The sequence below is a fragment of the Rattus norvegicus genome, chromosome 2, assembly GCF_036323735.1.
Source record: "Rattus norvegicus strain BN/NHsdMcwi chromosome 2, GRCr8, whole genome shotgun sequence".
In the NCBI taxonomy this organism is placed as follows: Eukaryota; Metazoa; Chordata; class Mammalia; order Rodentia; family Muridae; genus Rattus; species Rattus norvegicus.
The window spans coordinates 162839537-162860962 of NC_086020.1; the positions used below are offsets into that span (position 1 = coordinate 162839537).

The following is a 21426-nucleotide window of genomic DNA, read 5'->3' on the forward strand; positions in this document are numbered from 1 at the left end:
GACTCTCTGTTTTCAAACAGCGTCTAACCTCCCAGTGGACCTTCTATAATGGATTCTACCTCTCAACCAATGACAGTTAGAGAACCTGTGAATGCAGAGGCTGTCCTGTACTTTGCAAGATATGAGAGGAAGTCCAGTGGGCAAATTTTAAGAAAAACATTTCTGGCAATCCTTCAAAAGTGGAAAATACAGTAAAGTCATTTTGGGGCTCAAATGATCTAGCTTCCTTTTACCTGGGTTAGGCATAGTAATGGAAATAAGGAGATTAAATCAGGTTATTTTTCATCCAGATAGAGACTCAATCTTCAAACGCTTGACAAAAAACAATCGAAGATGCCAATGGTGGTCTCCTAACAACTGGGCTTTCATATTATGTCTTTGGTTTAGGACCCTCTGAAGAGTGGTTGCTTTCCAGACAGGTGGGATGCACATTGCCTCCAAAGAAAAGAGTACTTAAGAAAAACGAATGGGAAACATGGTTACAAGAAAACTGGGAAGATTGCAAGGTGAGTTCTGGTAAAGGCTGCACTCCCTGCTGATCAATTTCAACATTACTCATGAAAATAATAGGCTATTTGCACTAATTCCTTAAAAATTCATACTGTATATCTTCCTTAAGGGGCAATAAGCCAGCATGAGTACCAAAATATTTAGCATCTCAAGATAAGAATCCACAATTCTTCATCTTTCCTTCCACTTTGCAATTTAATTTGGACAACATTATATATTTTCTACTTACAGGGTGGTATTGTTAAGCAACAGGAAAAGTTGAAAATAATAGAAGATGAAATTGTTCCCTTTATTTAAAAGAAAGTCAAATTTCGGGTAGGAGAGATGGCTTCATGGTTAAGAGCACTGAGTGTTCTTTCATTGGCCACAGGATCAATTCCCAGGCCCCACACTGTAGCTTACACTGTTTCTAATTCCAGTCCTTGACAATCCAGTGCCCCTTTTATCCTCTGTGGGTATTACATCCATGTGCTGTGCATAGACATAAACATACTAAAAACATCTGCACACATTAAAAAATTTTAACATCAAATTTATTATAATAGTGAGTATCATTATATGTATGATGTTATCGTGAATTTCTTGATTGACTTATCTTGGTAAAAGTCTTGAGAAGCCAAGGTAGCCAAAATGCTCTGCATGGAATCTGTACAAACACATTTTTCACCATGGAAGATATGAGCTGTGGCTTCACAGAGTGAGGCTCAGCTGACTGAGTGGGTGGCACTGAGACAGTTTGATTAGTCACACCATTCACTGTACAGGTGACAGTGGCTACAATCACTTGGTTCTAACTTAGTTCCTTAAAAATCACCTATATGCAGAGGACTGCATATCTATGTGGCAATACTATTGGCAGCATTGCTAGCAATGAAAGAAATCATCTACTTTGCAACTGTATGGAAATGATTACATGACACTTGACAATTTTAGGACATCTAGAGATGAACGTGAATGTGGAAGCTTGTTTCTTGTTGGGGTCTCCTGATTCATCCCTTACTTTACAGCTTGACTTCTTATGTCCCAACTCCTCCTTTACAACTTGACTTTGCATGTCATAGATTTAGTGCATGGAAAGGAATTTCTAAGAGGGTCTGTTTTAAATTTCCTCCATTGAGAAGTCCAATAAAACAAAACAAAACAAAACAAACAAACAAACAAACAAACAAACAAATAAATGGTGGTTTTCTCAAGTTGCAGAGCTGATTAGTGGAAGATGTACAACTAGAATACCATTTACAGTACAATGCTTCCTTTGGAAAGGACTGAAAGAGCTTGCAGGAGCTTGAGACTCCATATGAACAACAATGCCAAACAACCAGAGTTTCCAGGGACTAAACCATTACCCAAAGACTATACATGGACTGACTCTGGCCTCCAACTGCATAGGTAGCAATGAATAGCCTAGTAAGAGCACCAGTGGAAGGGGAAGCTCTTGGTCCTGCCAAGGCTGGATCCCCCCAGTGAATGTGATTGTTGGGGGGAGGGCGGTAATTGGGGGAGAATAGGGAGGGGAACACCCACATAGAAGGGGAGAGGGAGGGGCTAGGGGGATGTTGGCCTGGAAACCAGGAAAGGGAATAACAATCAAAATGTAAATAAGAAATACCCAAGTTAATAAAGATGGAGGGAAAAAAGAAAACGAAAGATTAATTTTTAATGTTTATAAAATAAATGGATAATATTGCATAGTACTCTTTTAAAATTTAACAGTGTGCCTCCTACTCATTTATTTTGAAAGATAAACACTTCACCTGAGGCGCTGACCTCCGGTGCCAGGCTTCTCTCTGGTGCCGATTACTTTGGTCTATTCATTCTTTAGAGTTGTAATTTAAAGGATGGGGCAAGCATAAAGGTCAGTGGAGCTTGTTAATCAATGATCATCAAAAACATAATCAACCTTTGGGTAACTGTAAAAAGCTGACTTGCTAAACTCTAAGCTACCATAGAAGACTAAATTGTAAAATAACAGAAGATAAGAATACTTACTGATGACATTGATACGTAGGTGATGTAGCTATGATCATACTTCATTCTTTATGTTTTATTTTTAGAAAAAGAGCCTTTTGTGTTTTATAGAAAACAGAGCTTTGAGAATGAAATTTTATTCATTTCTGCCTATGCAGTTGGAGTCCAGGGTCAGTCCATGTATAGTCTTTGGGTAGTGGCTTAGTCCCTGGAAGCTCTGGTTGCTTGGCATTGTTGTTCATATGGGGTCTCAAGCCCCTTCAAGCTCTTCCAGTCCTTTCTCTGATTCCTTCAACTGGGGTCCCGTTCTCAGTTCAGTGGTTTGCTGCTGGCATTAGCCTATGTATTTGCTGTATTCTGGCTGTGTCTCTCAGGAGCGATCTACCCATCCGGTTCCTGTCAGTCTGCACTTCTTTGCTTTATCCATCTTATCTAATTGGGTGGCTGTATATGTATGGGCCACATGTGGGGCAGGCTCTGAATGGGTGTTCCTTCTGCCTCTGTTCTAAACTTTGCCTCCCTATTCCCTCCCAAGGGTATTTTGTTCCCCTTTTAAAGAAGGAGTGAAACATTCACATTTTGGTCATCCTTCTTAAGTTTCATGTGTTCTGTGCATCTAGAGCAATTCAAGCATTTGGGCTAATATCCACTGGGAAAGGTAATAACAATTGAAATGTAAATAAGAAATACCCAATTTAATAAAGATGGAGAAAAAATGAAATTTTATAATGTTTAATGTTAACAGTGGTTCTCACCTGGGGTTCATGACTACTTTGGCAAACCTCTATCTTCAAAATATTTACATTATGATTCATACCTTAAGAAAATTAGTTATAGTGTCAAAATGACCGTAACTTCATGGGTGGGAGAAATCACAACATGAGGAGCTGTATTAAATAAAGGTTGAGAACAACTTGTCTGGAATAAAATCTGAGTTATGTTTTATTTAACCTTCTTTTCATGTATGTATGATGTGTATGTGCTTGTGTGCATGCATGCACACACATTTGTGTGGATGTGCACAGACTATGTATGACATATGATCAGAGGATAGCATTAATTGTCAGTCTTTGTCTTTCATCTTCTTTGAGACAGAGATATGAGTTTTGTTCACCCTATCTATGTCAGGCTAGCTGGCCTAGGAGACCTGAGGATTTCCCTTTTCTTTACTCCAGCATTTTATGGCACACCCAGGATTATATGTGCATGCCATCATGCTCACTCTCTGAATCTGTTCTAGGTGTTCACATGTGGGTTCTCACTATTTAGCATTAAGCATTTTATCCACTGAGTCATCTCTCCAACTTCAGGTTTTAATTTTCTAAAGTAAGATGTCTGTAGTTCCTTAAATATAGTAAATTATTTTGCTTCAAATCTTTAATAATGAGGTTACTCTTCTACTCAACAGCCTTTATTGGCAGAAGTTGGCGGTGACACCTAGGTTAAAATGATACACTGTCCTTTAGAAATGAAAGTGTCAAGAGCAGTGTTACCACCAGGGGTAGTACTAGCTTTTTATACCTAAAAGTTGATGGATATTAAAAGTAAGCATTCAATTACTGCCTTGAAATAAAGTAATTTATAAATATGTATTTGTAATTGCTTTAAACAACAAAATTTCATCTTTTGAATAATGTAGTCTTTTGCTAGATATCTTTTTAACATTTGAGTTGCAGCTTCCCTCCCTCCTCTTGTCACCTTCCAGTCTCTCCCCTCACCTCCCCCTGCATTCGCCCATCCTCCCCTTCTCCCTAGAAAAGGGAAGGCCTCTATGGGTGTCAACCAGCCTTGGTATATTAAGTTGCAATAAGACTAGTTCCATCTTCTGTTCAGGCTAGACAAGGCACCAAGGTTAGGAAAAAGATTCTAAGACAGTCAGCGTAGTCAGACACGCCCTACTCTAAGCCACTTTTGGTGTCTCACATAAAACCTCAGATGTACAACTGATACCTATGTACAGGGGGTATAGGTCCATCCCATGCATGCTTTCTGGTGGGCAGTGCAGACTCTGTGAGCCCCTGTGGGCCCAGGGTAGCTGATTCTGTATCCTTCAATCCTTCCTCCCCATCTTCCATAGGATCCTCCAAACTCTGTTTTATGTTTAGTTGGGGGTCCCTGCATGAGTTTCCATCAGTTTCTGGGTGAAACTCTCTAATAGCAGTTATTGTAGTTCCTTCTTTGAGTATAGCATGGTATCATAAATAGTGTCAGGTGGCTCCCTCTCATTGCATGGGTCTCAAGCTGGGTCAGTCGTTGGTTAGACACTTCCTCAAATTCCCTGCTCATGTTTTACCCCTGCTCATCTTGTAGGCAGGACAAATGATGGGTCTAAGTTTTAGTGGTAGGGCTGGTGTCCCAATCCCTCCATTGGAAACCTTGCCTGGTTATAGTATATGAGTGGTTCAGGCTCAGTATCTCCATGTGCTAAGAGTCTTAGCTATGGTCATCCTTGTAGATTACTGGGAATTTCCATTGTCCTAAATTTCAAGCTCATTCTATGCCCCCTAATCCAGTTTTGTCTCCTAGTACTTTCTCTGTCCTCTGCACAAATTATCCCTCCTGTTTCCATCTCCAGCCCCCCCTCCTACCTCTGTTTCTCTTGGTGTCTAATCTATTTCCCCTTCTCAGCAAGATTCAAGCATCCCTCCTTGGTTCTCCTTGTTACTTAGTGTCTTTGGGTCTGCATTAGGTAGCAAGTTTATTCTGTACTATATGTCTAATATCCACTTATGAGTACAAAATGTTCCAGAAGCTTTGGTTTTGTGACTTACTCTTGTTTTGAAGAGGTGGATGCTGCTGCAGCTCAACCACACCAGGTTGTGCTCAACCACACCAGGTTGATGGGCATAAGGTGAAACCAGAGACCTGTTTCTAGAGACGATTCTGTAAAGCCTGGTGCCCATTTAATGGTGAAGAAAACGTTTGTTGGTGGTATTAAAGAGGATGTGGTAGAATATAATCTGAGAGACTACTTTGAAAAGGATGGCAACATTGAAACCATAGAATTATGGATGACAGAGTGGGGAAAAAAGAGAGGATTCGCTTTTGCAATTTGATGATCATGACATAGTTAATAAAATTGTTCAGAAATACCACACAATTAATAGGCATAATTGTAAAGTGCAAAAGGCCATTTCTAAACAAGAGATGCAGTCTGCTATATCACAGAGAGGTCATGGAAGAAATCTTTAGAGGTGGTGGAGGAAACTTTGGTCATGGAGGAAACCTTAGTGGAAGAGGAGGCTATGGTGGTAGAGGTGGTGGCAGCAGAGGCAGTTATGGAGGTGGTGATGGTGGATATAATAGATTTGGAAGTGATGGTGGCAACTCTGGTGGCGGTCCTGGTTACAGTAGTAAAGGAGGTTATGGAGGTGGTGGACCAGGATATGGAAACCAAGGTGGTGGATATGGTGGTGGTGAAGGAGGATATGATGGTTACACTGAAGGAGGAAATTTTGGTGGAGATAACTATGGGGGTGGTGGTAAGTATAATGACTTTGGAAATTATAGTGGACAGCAACAATCAAATTATGGACTCATGGTGGAGGGTAGTTTTGGTGGCAGCAGCTCAAGCAATCCCTATGGTGGTGGCTATGGATCTGGAGGTAGAAGTGGTGGATATGGTAGCAGAGGGTTTTTAAATGAAACAGAAACAGTTGTAATTCTTAGAAAGAGAAAGAATGAGGAATTGTTAGGAAAGCTGCAGACTACTTTGAGAGAGTCATCCCAAATGCATTAGAGGAACTGTAAAAATCTACCACAGAAGGAACAATGATCCACAGTTAGAAAAGTCGCTGTGTCTTAAACAGAAAAACCTTCTTGTTCAGGACCATCACAGCCACAGTTTGCAAAAACTGCAGCCTTTGATTAGTGCAATGTAGTGTCAATTGGATGTACATTCCTGAGGTCTTGTACCTGTTGTAGTTTTGTCTTTTTTCATTACATCAAGTATATTGCCCGGTAAATTGTGGTAGTGATACTAGGAATAAAAAATTAAGGAAATTTTAACTTTTCAAAAAACTAAGTGAGTACAAAAAATGTCTTTCTGGGTCTGGGTTACTTTTCTAGTTCAACCCATTTGTCTGCAAATTTCATGATGTCATTGTTTTTAATGTCTGAGTAATACTCCATTGTGTAAATGTACCAGTTTTTTTATCCATTCTTCAGTCGAGGGACAACTAGTTTGTTTCCAGTTTCTGTCTATTATGAACAAATCTTCTGTGAACGTAGTTGAGCAAGTATTCTTGTGGTAGGATGGCACATTCTGTGGGTGTTTGCCCAAGTGTGGCATAGCTGGGTCTTAAGATAGATCTATTCTCAATGTCCTAAGAGACCAGTAAATTGATTTCCAAAGTGGTTGTACAACTTTGCACTCCCACCAGCTATGGAGGAGTGTTCCCATTGCTCCACATCCTTGCCAAAAACTCATTTGAATTTTTAATCTTAGCCATTCATTAGATGTAAGGAATCTCATAATCATTTTGATTTGTAAATGCTACTTAGCCAGTAGAAATTTCTCTATTGAGAATTATTGTTTTAGCTCTGTACCCCATTTTTAATTGGGTTGTTTGTTTTGTTAATGTCTAGTTTCTTGAGTTCTTGAGTTCTTTTTATATTTTGGATATCAGCCCTATGTCAGTAATGGAGTTGGTGAAAATTTTTCCTTTTCTGTAGGCTGCCATCTTGTCCTTTGACAGTTCCATTGCCGTACAGTAGCTGTTTGGGTTCATGAGGTCCCATATATTACTTGTTGATCTTCGTGCCTGAGCTAAATTTTTCATAAATGTTACTTCTGAGTATTTTTGAGTTAGGCCAGTGGAGTAATCATTCATATTAGTCATTCTCCAACAGATTTTTATGCACTATAATCTATGTGCCCTAGAAAATTTCAGTATATTATTTGAGGATCCTACCCGTCTCTCATCCATTTCTGACTTTACATCACTCAACAGTTCTGATTAGCACCCAGCTTCCACTAAGAATTCTGGCAATACAATAATACAATACAATAAGTGTTTACAAGGATAAATATTATGGAAGATGAAAAGGGAGATGATTTAATTAAAATTCAACAAAAGATGCATTATCACATTTGTAATAATAACTGCACTAACTTATTATGTGTGTTTTTCCTTCAGAAACTGAACATTTCATTTCAGGATCTGGGGGACCCTTACCAAGTTCAAAATTTTAACAGGATTCTTAGAAGACTGATTCGAGTTGAAACCCTTTGGTTGGTGGATAATTCACTCATTGATTTAAGTGCCATAAGATTGCCAAGGTACTAGTGACCGTTCTGAATTTCATATTTGCTCCTTGGATATATGTAGCTATAGTATACAGAGACTATACCATGATTTACAAAGATCTTAGGAATGATCATTTGTGCTAAAGCAAAAAGTAAAACAGAAAAGTTTTATGTCGAAATGTCATATTTCAGAATGAAAAAAGTCTGTTTTCTTCCTAATTGATGGTTTCATTTATTTTCTTGTTTTTTCTTTTTTTTAATTAACTTGAGTATTTCTTATTTTCATTTTGAATGTTATTCCCTTTCCTGGTTTCCGGACAAACATCCCCCTAATCCCTCCCTCTCCCTTTCTTCATGGGTGTTCCACTCCCCATCCTCCCCCCATTGCCACCCTCCCCCCAACAATCACATTCACTGGGTGTTTAGTCTTAGCAGGACCAAGGGCTTCCCCTTCCACTGGTGATCTTACTAGGATATTCATTGCTACCTATGAGGTCAGAGTCCACAGTCAGTCCATGTATAGTCTTTAGATAGTGGCTTAGTCCCTGGAAGCTCTGGTTGCTTGGCATTGTTGTTCATATGGGGTCTCAAGCCCCTTCAAGCTCTTCCAGTTCTTTCTCTGATTCCTTCAACGGGGGTCCTATTCTCATTTCAGTGGTTTGCTGCTGGCATTCGCCTCTGTATTTGCTGTATTCTGGCTGTGTCTCTCAGGAGAGATCTACATCCGGCTCCACTCAGCCTGCACTTCTTTGCTTCATCCATCTTGTCTAATTGGGTGGCTGTATATGTATGGGCCACATGTGGGGCAGGCTCTGAATGGGTGTTCCTTCTGGGTCTGTTTTAATCTTTGCCTCTCTATTCCCTGCCAAGGGTATTCTTGTTCCCCTTTTAAAGAAGGAGTGAAGCATTCACATTTTGGTCATCCGTCTTGAGTTTCATGTGTTCTAGGCATCTAGGGTAATTCAAGCATTTGGACTAATAGCCACTTATCAATGAGTGCATACCATGTGTGTTTTTCTGTGATTGGGTTACCTCACTCAGAATATTTTCCAGTTCCAACCATTTGTCTATGAATTTCATAAAGTCATTGTTTTTGATAGCTGAGTAATATTCCATTGTGTAGATGTACCACATTTTCTGTATCCATTCCTCTGTTGAAGGGCATCTGGGTTCTTTCCAGCTTCTGGCTATTATAAGTAAGGCTGTGATGAACATAGTGGAGCACGTGTCTTTTTTATATGTTGGGGCATCTTTTAGGTATATGCCCAAGAGAGGTATAGCTGGATCCTCAGGCAGTTCAATGTCCAATATTCTGAGGAACCTCCAGACTGATTTCCAGAATGGTTGTACCAGTCTGCAATCCCACCAACAATGGAGGAGTGTTCCTCTTTCTCCACATCCTCGCCAGCATCTGCTGTCACCTGAGTTTTTGATCTTAGCCATTCTCACTGGTGAGAGGTGAAATCTCAGGGTTGTTTTGATTAGCATTTCCCTTATGACTAAAGATGTTGAACATTTCTTTAGGTGTTTCTCAGCCATTCGGCATTCCTCAGCTGTGAATTCTTTGTTTAGCTCTGAACCCCATTTTTTAATAAGGTTATTTGTCTCCCTGCGGTCTAATTTCTTGAGTTCTTTGTATATTTTGGATATAAGCCCTCTATCAGTTGTAGGATTGGTAAAGATCTTTTCCCAATCTGTTGGTTGCCGATTTGTCCTAACCACAGTGTCCTTTGCCTTACAGAAGCTTTGCAGTTTTATGAGATCCCATTTGTCGATTCTTGATCTTAGAGCATAAGCCATTGGTGTTTTGTTCAGGAACTTTTTTCCAGTGCCCATGTGTTTGAGATGCTGCCCTAGTTTTTCTTCTATTAGTTTGAGTGTATCTGGTTTGATGTGGAGGTCCTTGATCCACTTGGACTTAAGCTTTGTACAGGGTGATAAGCATGGATCGATCTGCATTCTTCTACATGTTGACCTCCAGTTGAACCAGCACCATTTGCTGAAAATGCTATCTTTTTTCCATTGGATGGTTTTCGCACTTTTGTCAAAATCAAGTGCCCATAGGTGTGTAGGTTCATTTCTGGGTCTTCAATTCTGTTCCATTGGTCTATCTGTCTGTCTCTGTACCAATACCATGCAGTTTTTATCACTATTGCTCTGTAATACTGCTTGAGTTCAGGGATAGTGATTCCCCCTGAAGTCCTTTTATTGTTGAGGATAGTTTTAGCTATCCTGGTTTTTTTGTTATTCCAGATGAATTTGCAAATTGTTCTGTCTAGCTCTTTGAAGAATTGGATTGGTATTTTGATGGGGATTGCATTGAATCTGTAGATTGCTTTTGGTAAAATGGCCATTTTTACTATATTAATACTGCCAATCCATGAGCATGGGAGATCTTTCCATCTTCTGAGGTCTTCTTCAATTTCTTTCTTCAGAGTCTTGAAGTTCTTAATGTACAGATCTTTTACTTGCTTGGTTAAAGTCACACCAAGGTACTTTATATTATTTGTGTCTAATATGAAGGGTGTCATTTCCCTAATTTCTTTCTCAGCTTGTTTCTCTTTTGTGTAGAGGAAGGCCACTGATTTATTTGAGTTAATTTTATACCCAGCCACTTTGCTGAAGTTGTTTATCAGCTTTAGTAGTTCTCTGGTGGAACTTTTGGGATCACTTAAATGTACAATCATATCATCTGCAAATAGTGATATTTTGACTTCTTCTTTTCCAATCGGTATCCCCTTGATCTCCTTTTGTTGTCTGATTTCTCTGGCTAGAACTTCAAGAACTATATTGAATAAGTAGGGAGAGAGTGGGCAGCCTTGTCTAGTCCCTGATTTTAGTGGGATTGCTTCAAGTTTCTCTCCATTTAGTTTAATGTTAGCAACTGGTTTGCTGCATATGGCTTTTACTATGCTTAGGTATGGGCCTTGAATTCCTATTCTTTCCAGGACTTTTATCATGAAGGGGTGTTAAATTTTGTCAAATGCTTTCTCAGCATCTAATGAAATGATCTTGTGGTTTTGTTCTTTCAGTTTGTTTATATAATGGATCACGTTGATGGTTTTCCGTATATTAAACCATCCCTGCATGCCTGGGATGAAGCCTACTTGATCATGGTGGATGATTGTTTTGATGTGCTCTTGGATTCGGTTTGCCAGAATTTTATTGAGTATTTTTGCGTCGATACTCATAAGGGAAATGGGTCTGAAGTTCTCTTTCTTTGTTGGGTCTTTGTGTGGTTTAGGTATAAGAGTAATTGTGGCTTCATAGAAGGAATTCGGTAGTGCTCCATCTGTTTCAATTTTGTGGAATAGTTTTGATAGTATTGGTATGAGGTCTTCTATGAAGGTCTGATAGAATTCTGTACTAAACCCGTCTGGACCTGGACTCTTTTTGGTTGGGAGACCTTTAATGACTGCTTCTATTTCCTTAGGAGTTATGGGGTTGTTTAACTGGTTTATCTGTTCCTGATTTAACTTCGGTACCTGGTATCTGTCTAGGAAATTGTCCATTTCCTGAAGATTTTCAAGTTTTGTTGAATATAGGCTTTTATAGTAAGATCTGATGATTTTTTGAATTTCCTCTGAATCTGTAGTTATGTCTCCCTTTTCATTTCTGATTTTGTTAATTTGGACACACTCTCTGTGTCCTCTCGTTAGTCTGGCTAAGGGTTTATCTATCTTGTTGATTTTCTCAAAGAACCAATTTTTGGTTCTGTTGATTCTTTCTATGGTCCTTTTTGTTTCTACTTGTTTGATTTCAGCTCTGAGTTTGATTATTTCCTGCCTTCTACTCCTCCTGGGTGTATTTGCTTCTTTTTGTTCTAGAGCTTTTAGGTGTGCTGTCAAGCTGCTGACATATGCTCTCTCCTGTTGATGGTTTCATTTTTTTTTTTTTGTTCTTTTTTTCCGAGCTGGGGACCGAACCCAGGACCTTGCGCTTACCTAGGTAAGCGCTCTACCACTGAGCTAAATCCCCAGCCATGGTTTCATTTTTTTAAACTAACTTTTGGCATAGTAATTTGGAATCATGGAATCTGTAAGGAGTAACTCTTGCCATTTTACTTGTGTTGCGAACTGGAAAACACATCTCTATTACATATATATTATGGTTATAAGGCATTAATTTTTACTTAGCTTCATTTATTAAACACATGATATTCTATAAAGTAGTTAACAAGTATTATCTTCAAGGTTACATAACATAGACATTAAGGTTGTTATCCTGGGAACAGAAACAAATAAAATATTTAACAAAAAATTTTTTGCTTGCACCTTTTCATCACTCAAAAGATGCCCTCCAATTGTAAATGACATTCTGAGTTTCTGGTCAGTGTTGTGTAAGACCAATTCCACCAGGCAGAACTGGTGGGTGGAATGAGCTTCTGAAAGCCATGAAAGGCTGGACGAAGTCTTCAGGAGTTGAACAGAATAGTGTCGTGAGCAGGTATGTTGTCACCTTGACATACCTGTGAAGAGGGAATTTCAACTGAATAATTGCCTTAATCACATTGGTCTGTTGGCATGTCTTCCAGGTAATTTCTTGATTACTATTTGATGTGTAAGACTCCATCCCAGTGAGAGCATTCCCATGCCTATGCAGTTTGGCCTGGCTATATAACAACATAAACCTGAGGGTAATCCAGAAAATATCCTTCCTCCACAGGTTCTGTTCCAAATACTTGTCTTGTCTTTCCCAGGTGATAGTCTGTAACCTGTAAGCAAAGTAAAGCCTTTCCTCCCCAAGTTGCTTTTGTCATGGTGTCTATCATGGAAAGAGAAAGCAAATGAAAACTATAAGGAAGGAAACAGACTCTACATAAAATGAAAGTAAATCTCAGAGCAATTAAGATGTGTTTCTGATCTTGGGTTGACAAGGCTACAGAAACATACCAGCATCACTGTACAGGAGAGAAGAAACAGCTGGGGAGATGTAAAGTAGGCCAGAATATGCAAAGTGTTGATGTATCTATCACCACCTTCGGGCATTTTCAAAGTCTGTGTGAAATGTACATAGCATTTTAATACACTGCCATTCAGTTTTTAGAAATGAGTTTAAAAGAACACAGTTTTAAAGAAAATTAATGATATTAACACACATGCATACATACACACATACACCCACAAATCATGCATCACTCAACACAAACTTACTTAGTAACCTTGGTGATTTAATTGACTAAGATATAAGGGATACATAGGTGTATTTTGCCAATACTAGTAGAAATTTACAGGCAACAAAAACAATTGGATGATCATGGAGATTCAGAGCATATTTATAACACTGAATTAATATATATATATATATAATATAGAATATATTCTATCATATATGCATGTATGTATATATGAAAAGGTCTAATTTTGATGCTTTGTAAATGCATTTTCTTCATCCTTATTCCTTTAAGAGAGGACACATAATATAAAGTTTTACAAGTGTAATTCATATTTTACATCTTCAAAATTGTTATATCAAAGAAGAAAAATCTGATGCACACAACGCATCCATAGCTACCTCTTATTTATCAGGAAAGCTATGCTACTGTCCTCTAAACTTTTGCCTGTCTCTGTCATATCTCGTTGCCTGAAGCAATTTGGGAGGGAGTTATTCTAGGTGATGGTATGATGAGTCAGGATGAGAGAACAGAGAGTGAAGACATGACTGATCACTGTGGGGGGAACGGACCTTGGCAGAGAATGGAAAGAGAACAGAGCAGCAAAAAGTGCTGGCTGAGTTGGCAATTAAAAATTGCCAAGGTCCTCAAGTGGTAAAAAGCAGACACCAAAAGTTATTAAAGATATCAATAGGCTGTATAAAGTTTATATGGAAATAAACTGGCAGAAGAATGAGGATATTAGATACGCAAAAGGAACAATGAATTCTGAGGGCTTCATTTGGTTTTGTGCTTCCATTTTCGTCGTTGCCCCTTATTTACCAATAACAGTTCTCATATCAAAGTCAGGGTACTGATTCTTTATTGTGGAATGAAATGTAACTTATCCATAAAGAATTTATTTTTCCTTAAGGCAGTATGCTACAAATAAACTTTGAATTATTTCCTCCATCATCACAGTCTCAAATAATTATGATTTTAAGGCAAAAATATAGGGAAACAATACGTAGCAGAAAATGCATGGAATTTAAGTGCCTAACATACTTTTATTTGATCAAGCGTACACTGTATATTTCTTTTATACATAAATCAAGGTTTACATCTGATTTAAAAATGCTATTTTCTCATTATAGAGTTTTTTAAGTACACAAAAGCAAGAAGAACAACAACTTCATTACTTAGGGGCAACATTCTACACAACTTTTTGTTGGGAAATGGTATGAAACTAGTCACCTTTGCAAGATGTATGGGACATTCAAGACCCATTAAACACATAGGGAGAGAAGGCGGAGGCCTGTGTATAGCAGGCTTATGATCTACTCATCCATTTTTCTCCAGTGGTGAACAGGGCTCATGAGTTGTAAACTTCCTTTGTGATAGTTCTCACTGTCACTCTCTGGCAAGGTAATGATCTTAGAGGGGACATGGCAATGAACTGGAAGGAGTGGGGGGTGGGGAGGCTGAAGTTCATGTACATTGTATGAGGGAAGAATAAAGAATTTTTTAAAAGGCAAATGGTATAATTTATATTGTCTCCAGCTGCAGAGTTTTAAATATGAGCAAAAACTATCTCACGTCTTTCAAACAACTACCAAACATACCTCAGATACAACATTTGTCATTGGCTGAAAACCACATTGAGACACTGGATGGCCTTTCCCGTTTTCGGTGCACACCACTGGAAATCCTCACCTTGAAGAGAAACCCCTGTGAATTTCACCAAAACTACAGGAAGCAGTAAGGTTCAAATGTCTGGTTTTCCTTTTGTTGACTAGTGAACTTTAGCCACATTGCATGTTGTTTCTTTCTTGTTTACATTTACTTAGCAAAGGTTTGCTCTTCATTTCATGTGTATGTGTGTATGCCTGAGTGCATATACATACACTGTCTGCATGTAGGTACTTGTGGCATGTGCATGCGTGCCTGCGTGTGTGTGTGTGTGTGTGTGTGTGTGTGTGTGTGTGTGTGTGTGTGTGTGTATACACATACATCATTTGGGATGGAATGTATCTTGTCAGATCTTAGTGTGTATACACTTGTTTTCTGTTTCCAGTTCCTCAGACAGAACATACTTTTCTGTGATCTACAGCCCAAGGCTTTACTATTTTTGGCCAAAGAGTTGTTTTTCTTTCAATTTGTTTAATTATGTATTAATACTTCCTATATGTCTACTTTTATACTGTTTGGTATTTTGAGAATTCTTGTTTATTTTTCTGTTCTCGAAGGGTGCTGGCTCCTTCCATGGACTTCGTGGATGTATCTAGTTTTGCCATCAGTGTTTTGAATTCCTTCAATTATCTTTTTCAATGCTTGCTTAGTTATCATATCTTTCTTTAGTCTGTGTTAGTCACACTTTTCCTTTTCCTTTAGTTATGACAGGTATTGTTATAGGACACATAAATGTAGATTGCCAGCTATTGTTTTTCAGAAATAAAAAAATAACATTGGTTATTTTGGAACCTTTAACATCTCAAGAGCGGTGCTGTTCAAATGGTTTTTCCTCTGTCAGTGACTTAGTGATTCCCTCTTGGAGCTTGAAATAGTCTTTGTTCTGTCTACTATAAGTTGATGCAGATGAGTATTTCATGGCCTTGTTTATTATTCCCAAGGTTTCCTGTGTCTGGATGGCCACTTCTTTTTCTAGATGTGGGAAATATTGTTATGATTTATTGAATATACATTTCTGTGTTGCTGTCTTATATGTTTCCTCCTCCTTTCATGGTCAGTTTTGTCTTCTAGTGGTATCATTTCCCTCTTTCATGCTTGTTTCTTCTTATTGTTTTGTCGTTACTACCATTCTAACTTATCTACCTGTTCATTAAATCCTGATATTCTATATTCTACTTAATTCATCCCTTTGAGGGTTTCCACTAAGGTTTTTATTTGACCTACTGTAATTTTCATTTTCAAAATATACATTGACTACTTTTTTGGCATTTTAAAATCTCAATTGAATTTTGTTTTCATATTCTAAATTGACCTCCTCCTTTCATTCAGTCATTCTCTTTGAACTAATTCAGGGATATAATTAAGTCCCTTTTCTTAGAATAAAAAATAATGGGTACTAATGTTTTACTTGCATGTATGTATATGTACTGTGTGCATGTTTATGCCTACAGAGGCCAGAATATGATGTCAAATCTCTTGGAACTGGAGTTATAGGCAATTGTAGGCATCCTGCCATGGTTGCTTAAAATTGAAATCTGATCTTTCATAATAATACCAGATACCTTTAACCATTGATCTCTAGCTCCCTCATTTTTCATTTAGTTGAACATTCTTATAACCATTCTTTTAAGTTTTTGTCTGGGATTTCCTCTAACTTACTATCACTAGAATTCATTATTATGGAATTGGTAATTTTCAAAGAAATCTTGTCTTGATTTTGGACAAGGTCCTTCCATTTTTGTGCTGGGGTTTATTATTTTGTTCTGATCTTGTTGGTTACATTAATTTAATCAACCATTTTCTTTACGTCCAAATATGGGACTAGGTTATTGTTGGATTTTGTTGTTACACCTTCCCATTGCATTGGAGGTGCAGCTCAACGACCAAATTCTCAGCCCATGTGTAAAGAAAAGTGAGCACCACCTCTAACCAAGTGAAGGCGTAGAATCCTAACTACAGAAGCAACCACTCTATAGGAGAAACTCTTGCAGCTCAATGTTCTCAGCTTGCCAGGCCTTTCCTGCCTTTCTGTTAAGTGTTCACATTCTAACTGCTCCTCTGCGTTTTAATTCAGGTCATGTCAAATCCGACTATATCATTCTTTGAGTCTCTTGATCTTAATAAACAGGGAAGCAGTTTTGGGGTTTGGATATGGGGTTGTGCCAAGTTTGTGTACACATTCTTGGAAGACAGTTTGATCACAGTCTAGCTTAAGATTTGCTTGGGGTAGCAGACTGTAATGCTGAACAGGTGACACTGGGTAATTTTCCAGTGTCTGATTCACATGGCATATCGCACAATCATTGAATTTCCTGTTTTTAATGTCATCGTCTTCAAAGATTTTCCTTTTCCATTAATTTGTAGGTCCAGAGTGGAAGCCCTATTAAAGGTTTTTTTCCCTCTTCTCTACTGATTTGTTCATAAGTCTAACTTATAACCTGATAATTCCTTTATACATTGAACACACTATATTTCTATATTTGATCTAATCGCTAACAATCAGTTGATGAGTGTGAGCCTTCCTTGCCTTTCCAATGCCTAGTCTCCCCTTTGAAGTAACAGATCATAGTAATTTCAACTTTATAGGGTTATAGTCAAGAATTGTTTTTCCTCACTCACTGTCTTCATTTGATCTCTGTAATGGGACTTTCTAATACATACAAAGAAATTCTATTTTGCTTCCAAATTTGATATATTTTCTCTTGTATGTTTAAAAGATATCATGTCCTTAGCTTTTCTCTAAATATGTATTTCTAAATGTTATAAGATTGTCTTATACATTTTTTACTCTCTGGTTTTAGTTTTATGATGATCCATGAGTACCACATACAAGCAAGTAATTGATTAAGTCAACTGCAGTGATTGAAAGAACTTAAAATCTGCCAAGAAGAAATGATTTTATTATTTTGTCACTGCTGGGAACATTGTTGAAATTTAAATAGCCTTGGATTGCATACTAAGCAAATGCTCACTAAGATAGATGATAGATAGATCAATAGATAAAAGAAGATAGATTGCAGATAGATGGTTAGATAATAGATAGATAGATAGATGGATAGATAGATAGTGTAAATAAAAACGGATAAATGTCTCCAGCAAATTCTGTGTCATTGATATTCTTATGAGACTTGAAAAGATAAGAGCAAGTAAATGAATTCTAATCTTACATTTTTCCCATATGACTACAGATTAACTTATCTCTCAGCTAATTCTTTTTTAATAAGGGTCAAATCATCTCTAGGGACAGTCTATTCCCATTCTATGATGGGAACCCTTTGCAGACATCTAGCTTCAATAACAGATGTGGTTCTTCCTATCTTTCCTTCTCAAAATTGCCAATTTTTCCATAATTGCCAAACAGTTTTATGTAATGTTCTATTGTTCAACTCCTGCTCTACAGTGACAAACTGTCAAAATTTGGATTCTAATCTGTGTTGTTATTACATGAATCTTATTATCATTATTGCAATTTTCTCCCTTATGACTGTAGTCAGAAGGCAAACTTTCAAATTGCTTTTACAAAGCAGTAAAAACTGGCAGCATAGTGACTTTAATATTGAGCTAATATTTAATCATAATGTTTTAAAGCTTAAAATAATATTTTCTTTATTGAGAGGAGGCTTAGGCAGATATTTCAACATCATTCATAAGATGTCACATTCTTAGTCATAAGGATAACTTAATACTATGATATTTTAGTTTTGTTAATATGGGGGATTTTATAAAAACATCTTGGTGCCAACTTAAGTCACTTGACTTCTTCCAGAATCCACATTACAGTGAAAACATTAAGATGGTCTGAAACCTGATATGCCCTGCTATTTAATTAAAATTCTGTCTTCAGAATAAATGATATGGTATACAGTCAGATGAGAATAAGTCTCTCCTGTTTTTCTGGTATCAACTCTATTGAATTGGGCCTGAAATGGATGTTACTGACTTTTAAGCTACAAAAGGCATGTTTTGTTAACTTGGGTACTTGAGGGGTGTTTTGAAGAGAGAGAGAGAGATGAGGTGGTTTTATCATATAAAGAAAGGACTTAAACTTCCATTCATGCTGAGCAGATAAGACAAAGGTTGAGGTCCATCTAAATTTAAGTTCAGTTACCAATCCAGTAATCCCCACTTTGAAGATAATACACTATTTATTTTGTCACTAGGTGCTCATATCAAGGTTTTGGGCTGAACTCTAGAACTCCTTGACTCCCTATTTGTAATTATTTTATATGTAGCTTCTCTGGGATAATGTTACCTAGAATTATGACTCTTTCCTTTTTTTCTCCCCATGTTCAGATAAGACAGCTTGATTCTAAAGAGAAAGGACTGACATGGGGGTAACCCCGCTTCCAGGATGTGCTCATTTAGCTCAAGCTAATCTCCGCCATCTTTTAGAAGCCCTTGTCATATTAATTTCATCACAGCTTCGTGATATTGAAAATTTTGTTGGTGATGAAATCTTATGACCTAAGTCTGAACACTGATCTCTGAGGACTTAAATTTTAATTCTTCTCTGTCTAGTACTGAGGTCCTGAATAAAAAACTTAAACTAGGGAATCAGAATCAGGGTGATAGATCTGCTGTGAAGGCTAAGTGAAATAATGTGCAGAATGTATTTTTGCTGCTCAGAGAAGCTGGCACTGGACAACAGAAAGTCTTAAGCAGGTCGGCAGCACCATTAGCTAACAGGTTTAGGATCTTCCATTTCATTGTGGAGACCATAGATTCCCCTTGCTTGAAGTCTAAGAATTCCCAAATATAGGGGACCTGTCCACTTGAAGGAAGATACTGCCTTGTAACAGTTCTCTGCATATGATCACTGTTTTAATATACTGATCAGAAGGATCTCTTTTGACCTTGGAGTTGACTTCCTATATTTGAAATATGACCCCCCAGAAGAACTTTCTCTCAAGACAAAATAGCTTGCAAACTATATTTCTCATCCTGCTTTTATTCCACTCAGCTCTCACTAAATAAAACTGCCTTCCCGCAAACCCTTACTGAACTTTTAACTTTATAACAGGCACATTTGCCCTCATAGACCCATTTGTTTTCTTATAGTATATTGGTTGAATCCACTCACTGATTCTTTTTCCTTAAAGTGCTTTATGAAAACTGGACTGGTGCTCTCTTATAAAAACAGATTGAATTCTGTCTCATATCTCTGATCAATGTTTATACCTGCTGAAAGGTCAATTAAATCCAAGAGAGGAAAGACTATGCCCAGGTCATTAACTCAAAGAATGAACAATGGCTTGCTTGCTTTAACCCCTCTTCAAGATATAGAGAACAGAATAAATTGATAGCCATCTACCCTTCCTTATTTGAATATGACAAATATATTTACTAATAAAATTCCTTGCTCAATATACTTATTTAATTTTTATTTTATTTTTTAGAGTGTTCTTGTGTTTGCCAAACTTAAAGATTCTGGATGGGATCTTGAAGTTACCAGAAGATTGTTCCCCTCCAGAAAATATTTTTTCCAAATTATGTATTTTATCATAACCAACTCTGCAGAGAAAGAAAGCAGTTACTGTTGCTGACAAAAAGCTAAAAATTAAAGGAATTCTTCATTATGTGAATATATTTGCATAATACATACAGGGGTAATATATACATATTCAGTATTTATTCTGTATTGAAATCATGGTAGGAGAATCTCTAATAGACCATTTCATGGACAGGGATATAACCTAGCTATGAAGTTATGAAGCTATGAAGAAGTTCATGCTCTATGATCAATTTCCCAACACTCTACAAATAAAAGTTAGTTTGATTAACTGTCGGCTGTGTTTTTGTTGCACTTGCTCGCCTCGGACCCCATAGAGCAAAATCTAACACAAACAATATAGGAAAGTGTGAGTGTGGTAGCAATGTCTCTGAAAACCTTGTCTTCCCAAATCACAATACCATGTGTTGTATTGATCTCTGCTCCAAGTTTCGATGTCACAGGACAGATTGCATTTCTTGTCACATATCCACTTGCTCTCTCTGCCACAGGCATTTATTTCCCTTTCTCCTGAAGTCAGACCTTTTTTTTTTTTTTTTTGACCAGTAAGATTGTGTTACAGAGCACCTGTAGGCAGAAATTTGAGGACCAAGTTTGCATTTTGTTACATATTTTAAAAGCTATATCACACCAGTGAGTTAATAGAAAGATAACAGTTGCTTCCAGGGCCTGGCATGACTGTGGCTAGGGATAGAGCCACCATCATTCCTAGGGAAGATTTAGATGGACCAAGAAGAATTTCATGGTATTTTACCATAGACTTACCTCTCCCACATAACAGCTCCATAAATTTAGGGGCCGAAACACATCCTTACCAAGGATGTTTCCTTCTACCCCAAATAGCACAGTGAGCATTCAAAATCTTAAGTGAACACATGTAACCACTACAGGAAATCATTAGTATCTGCCATGACTAAAAGATAGGTTGCAATTTTAGGTGTTTCCATAAAATTAATTTTAAAAGCTTCTTTGGCTTAATAATATTGGAAATTTTAAAACTGTTGTAAGAACACTGGAAATTGACCATGTTGGGGGAACAGGGAAATACTATTTTACTGGTTGCACTAGTTGAAATTGGATTTTCTGTAACATAAAGGGAAAGCATTATAACTGGCAAGGAAATCATGGGTTTTATACATGGAAAATGAGAGGTGAAGGATTGTTGTACTTATCTCTTAGAAACAATGGCTAGAATCTAGCCTTAGATTTTTCAGTACCTACTTTAATTATTGTTATTCAATGCTTCAACATCCCTTTGAGCCTACCGCCTACCAGAGGGAAAGAAAGGTTAATAGGAAACCAGCGTTGTGGACCTGTTTAGAAATAGTTCTTTGGGGTTATTCCAAATCTTCATTATCAGCAGTCCAGTCCATTGAGTAAACACCAAACATAAATCAGTAAGTGGCTTGA

At 37.6% G+C, this 21426-nt stretch overlaps 1 protein-coding gene and 1 pseudogene across 10 annotated transcripts in view; both read left to right on the top strand.

Moving 5' to 3' along the window:
* The window catches only part of LOC108350036 (uncharacterized), a 93604-nt gene that overhangs the window by 19010 nt on the left and 53168 nt on the right, over positions 1–21426 (top strand). For 4 of the 10 annotated variants that reach the window (XR_010064304.1, XR_010064306.1, XR_010064307.1 and 1 more), the window contains exons 4-5: positions 388–506; positions 7617–7759. Coding sequence is in view for 5 of the 10 variants with exons in the window: in XM_063282900.1 (XP_063138970.1) it covers positions 388–506; positions 7617–7759; positions 14379–14576; positions 19904–20012 (569 nt within the window). In the remaining 5 variants the exon portion in view is untranslated. Of the gene's footprint in view, positions 1–387; positions 507–7616; positions 7760–14378; positions 14577–19903; positions 20293–21426 lie in introns of those variants that run through there. The other 6 variants (XR_010064308.1, XM_039103721.2, XM_039103720.2 and 3 more) reach the window with 3 other exon arrangements.
* On the top strand, positions 2146–7550 carry Hnrnpa1-ps46 (heterogeneous nuclear ribonucleoprotein A1, pseudogene 46; annotated as a pseudogene).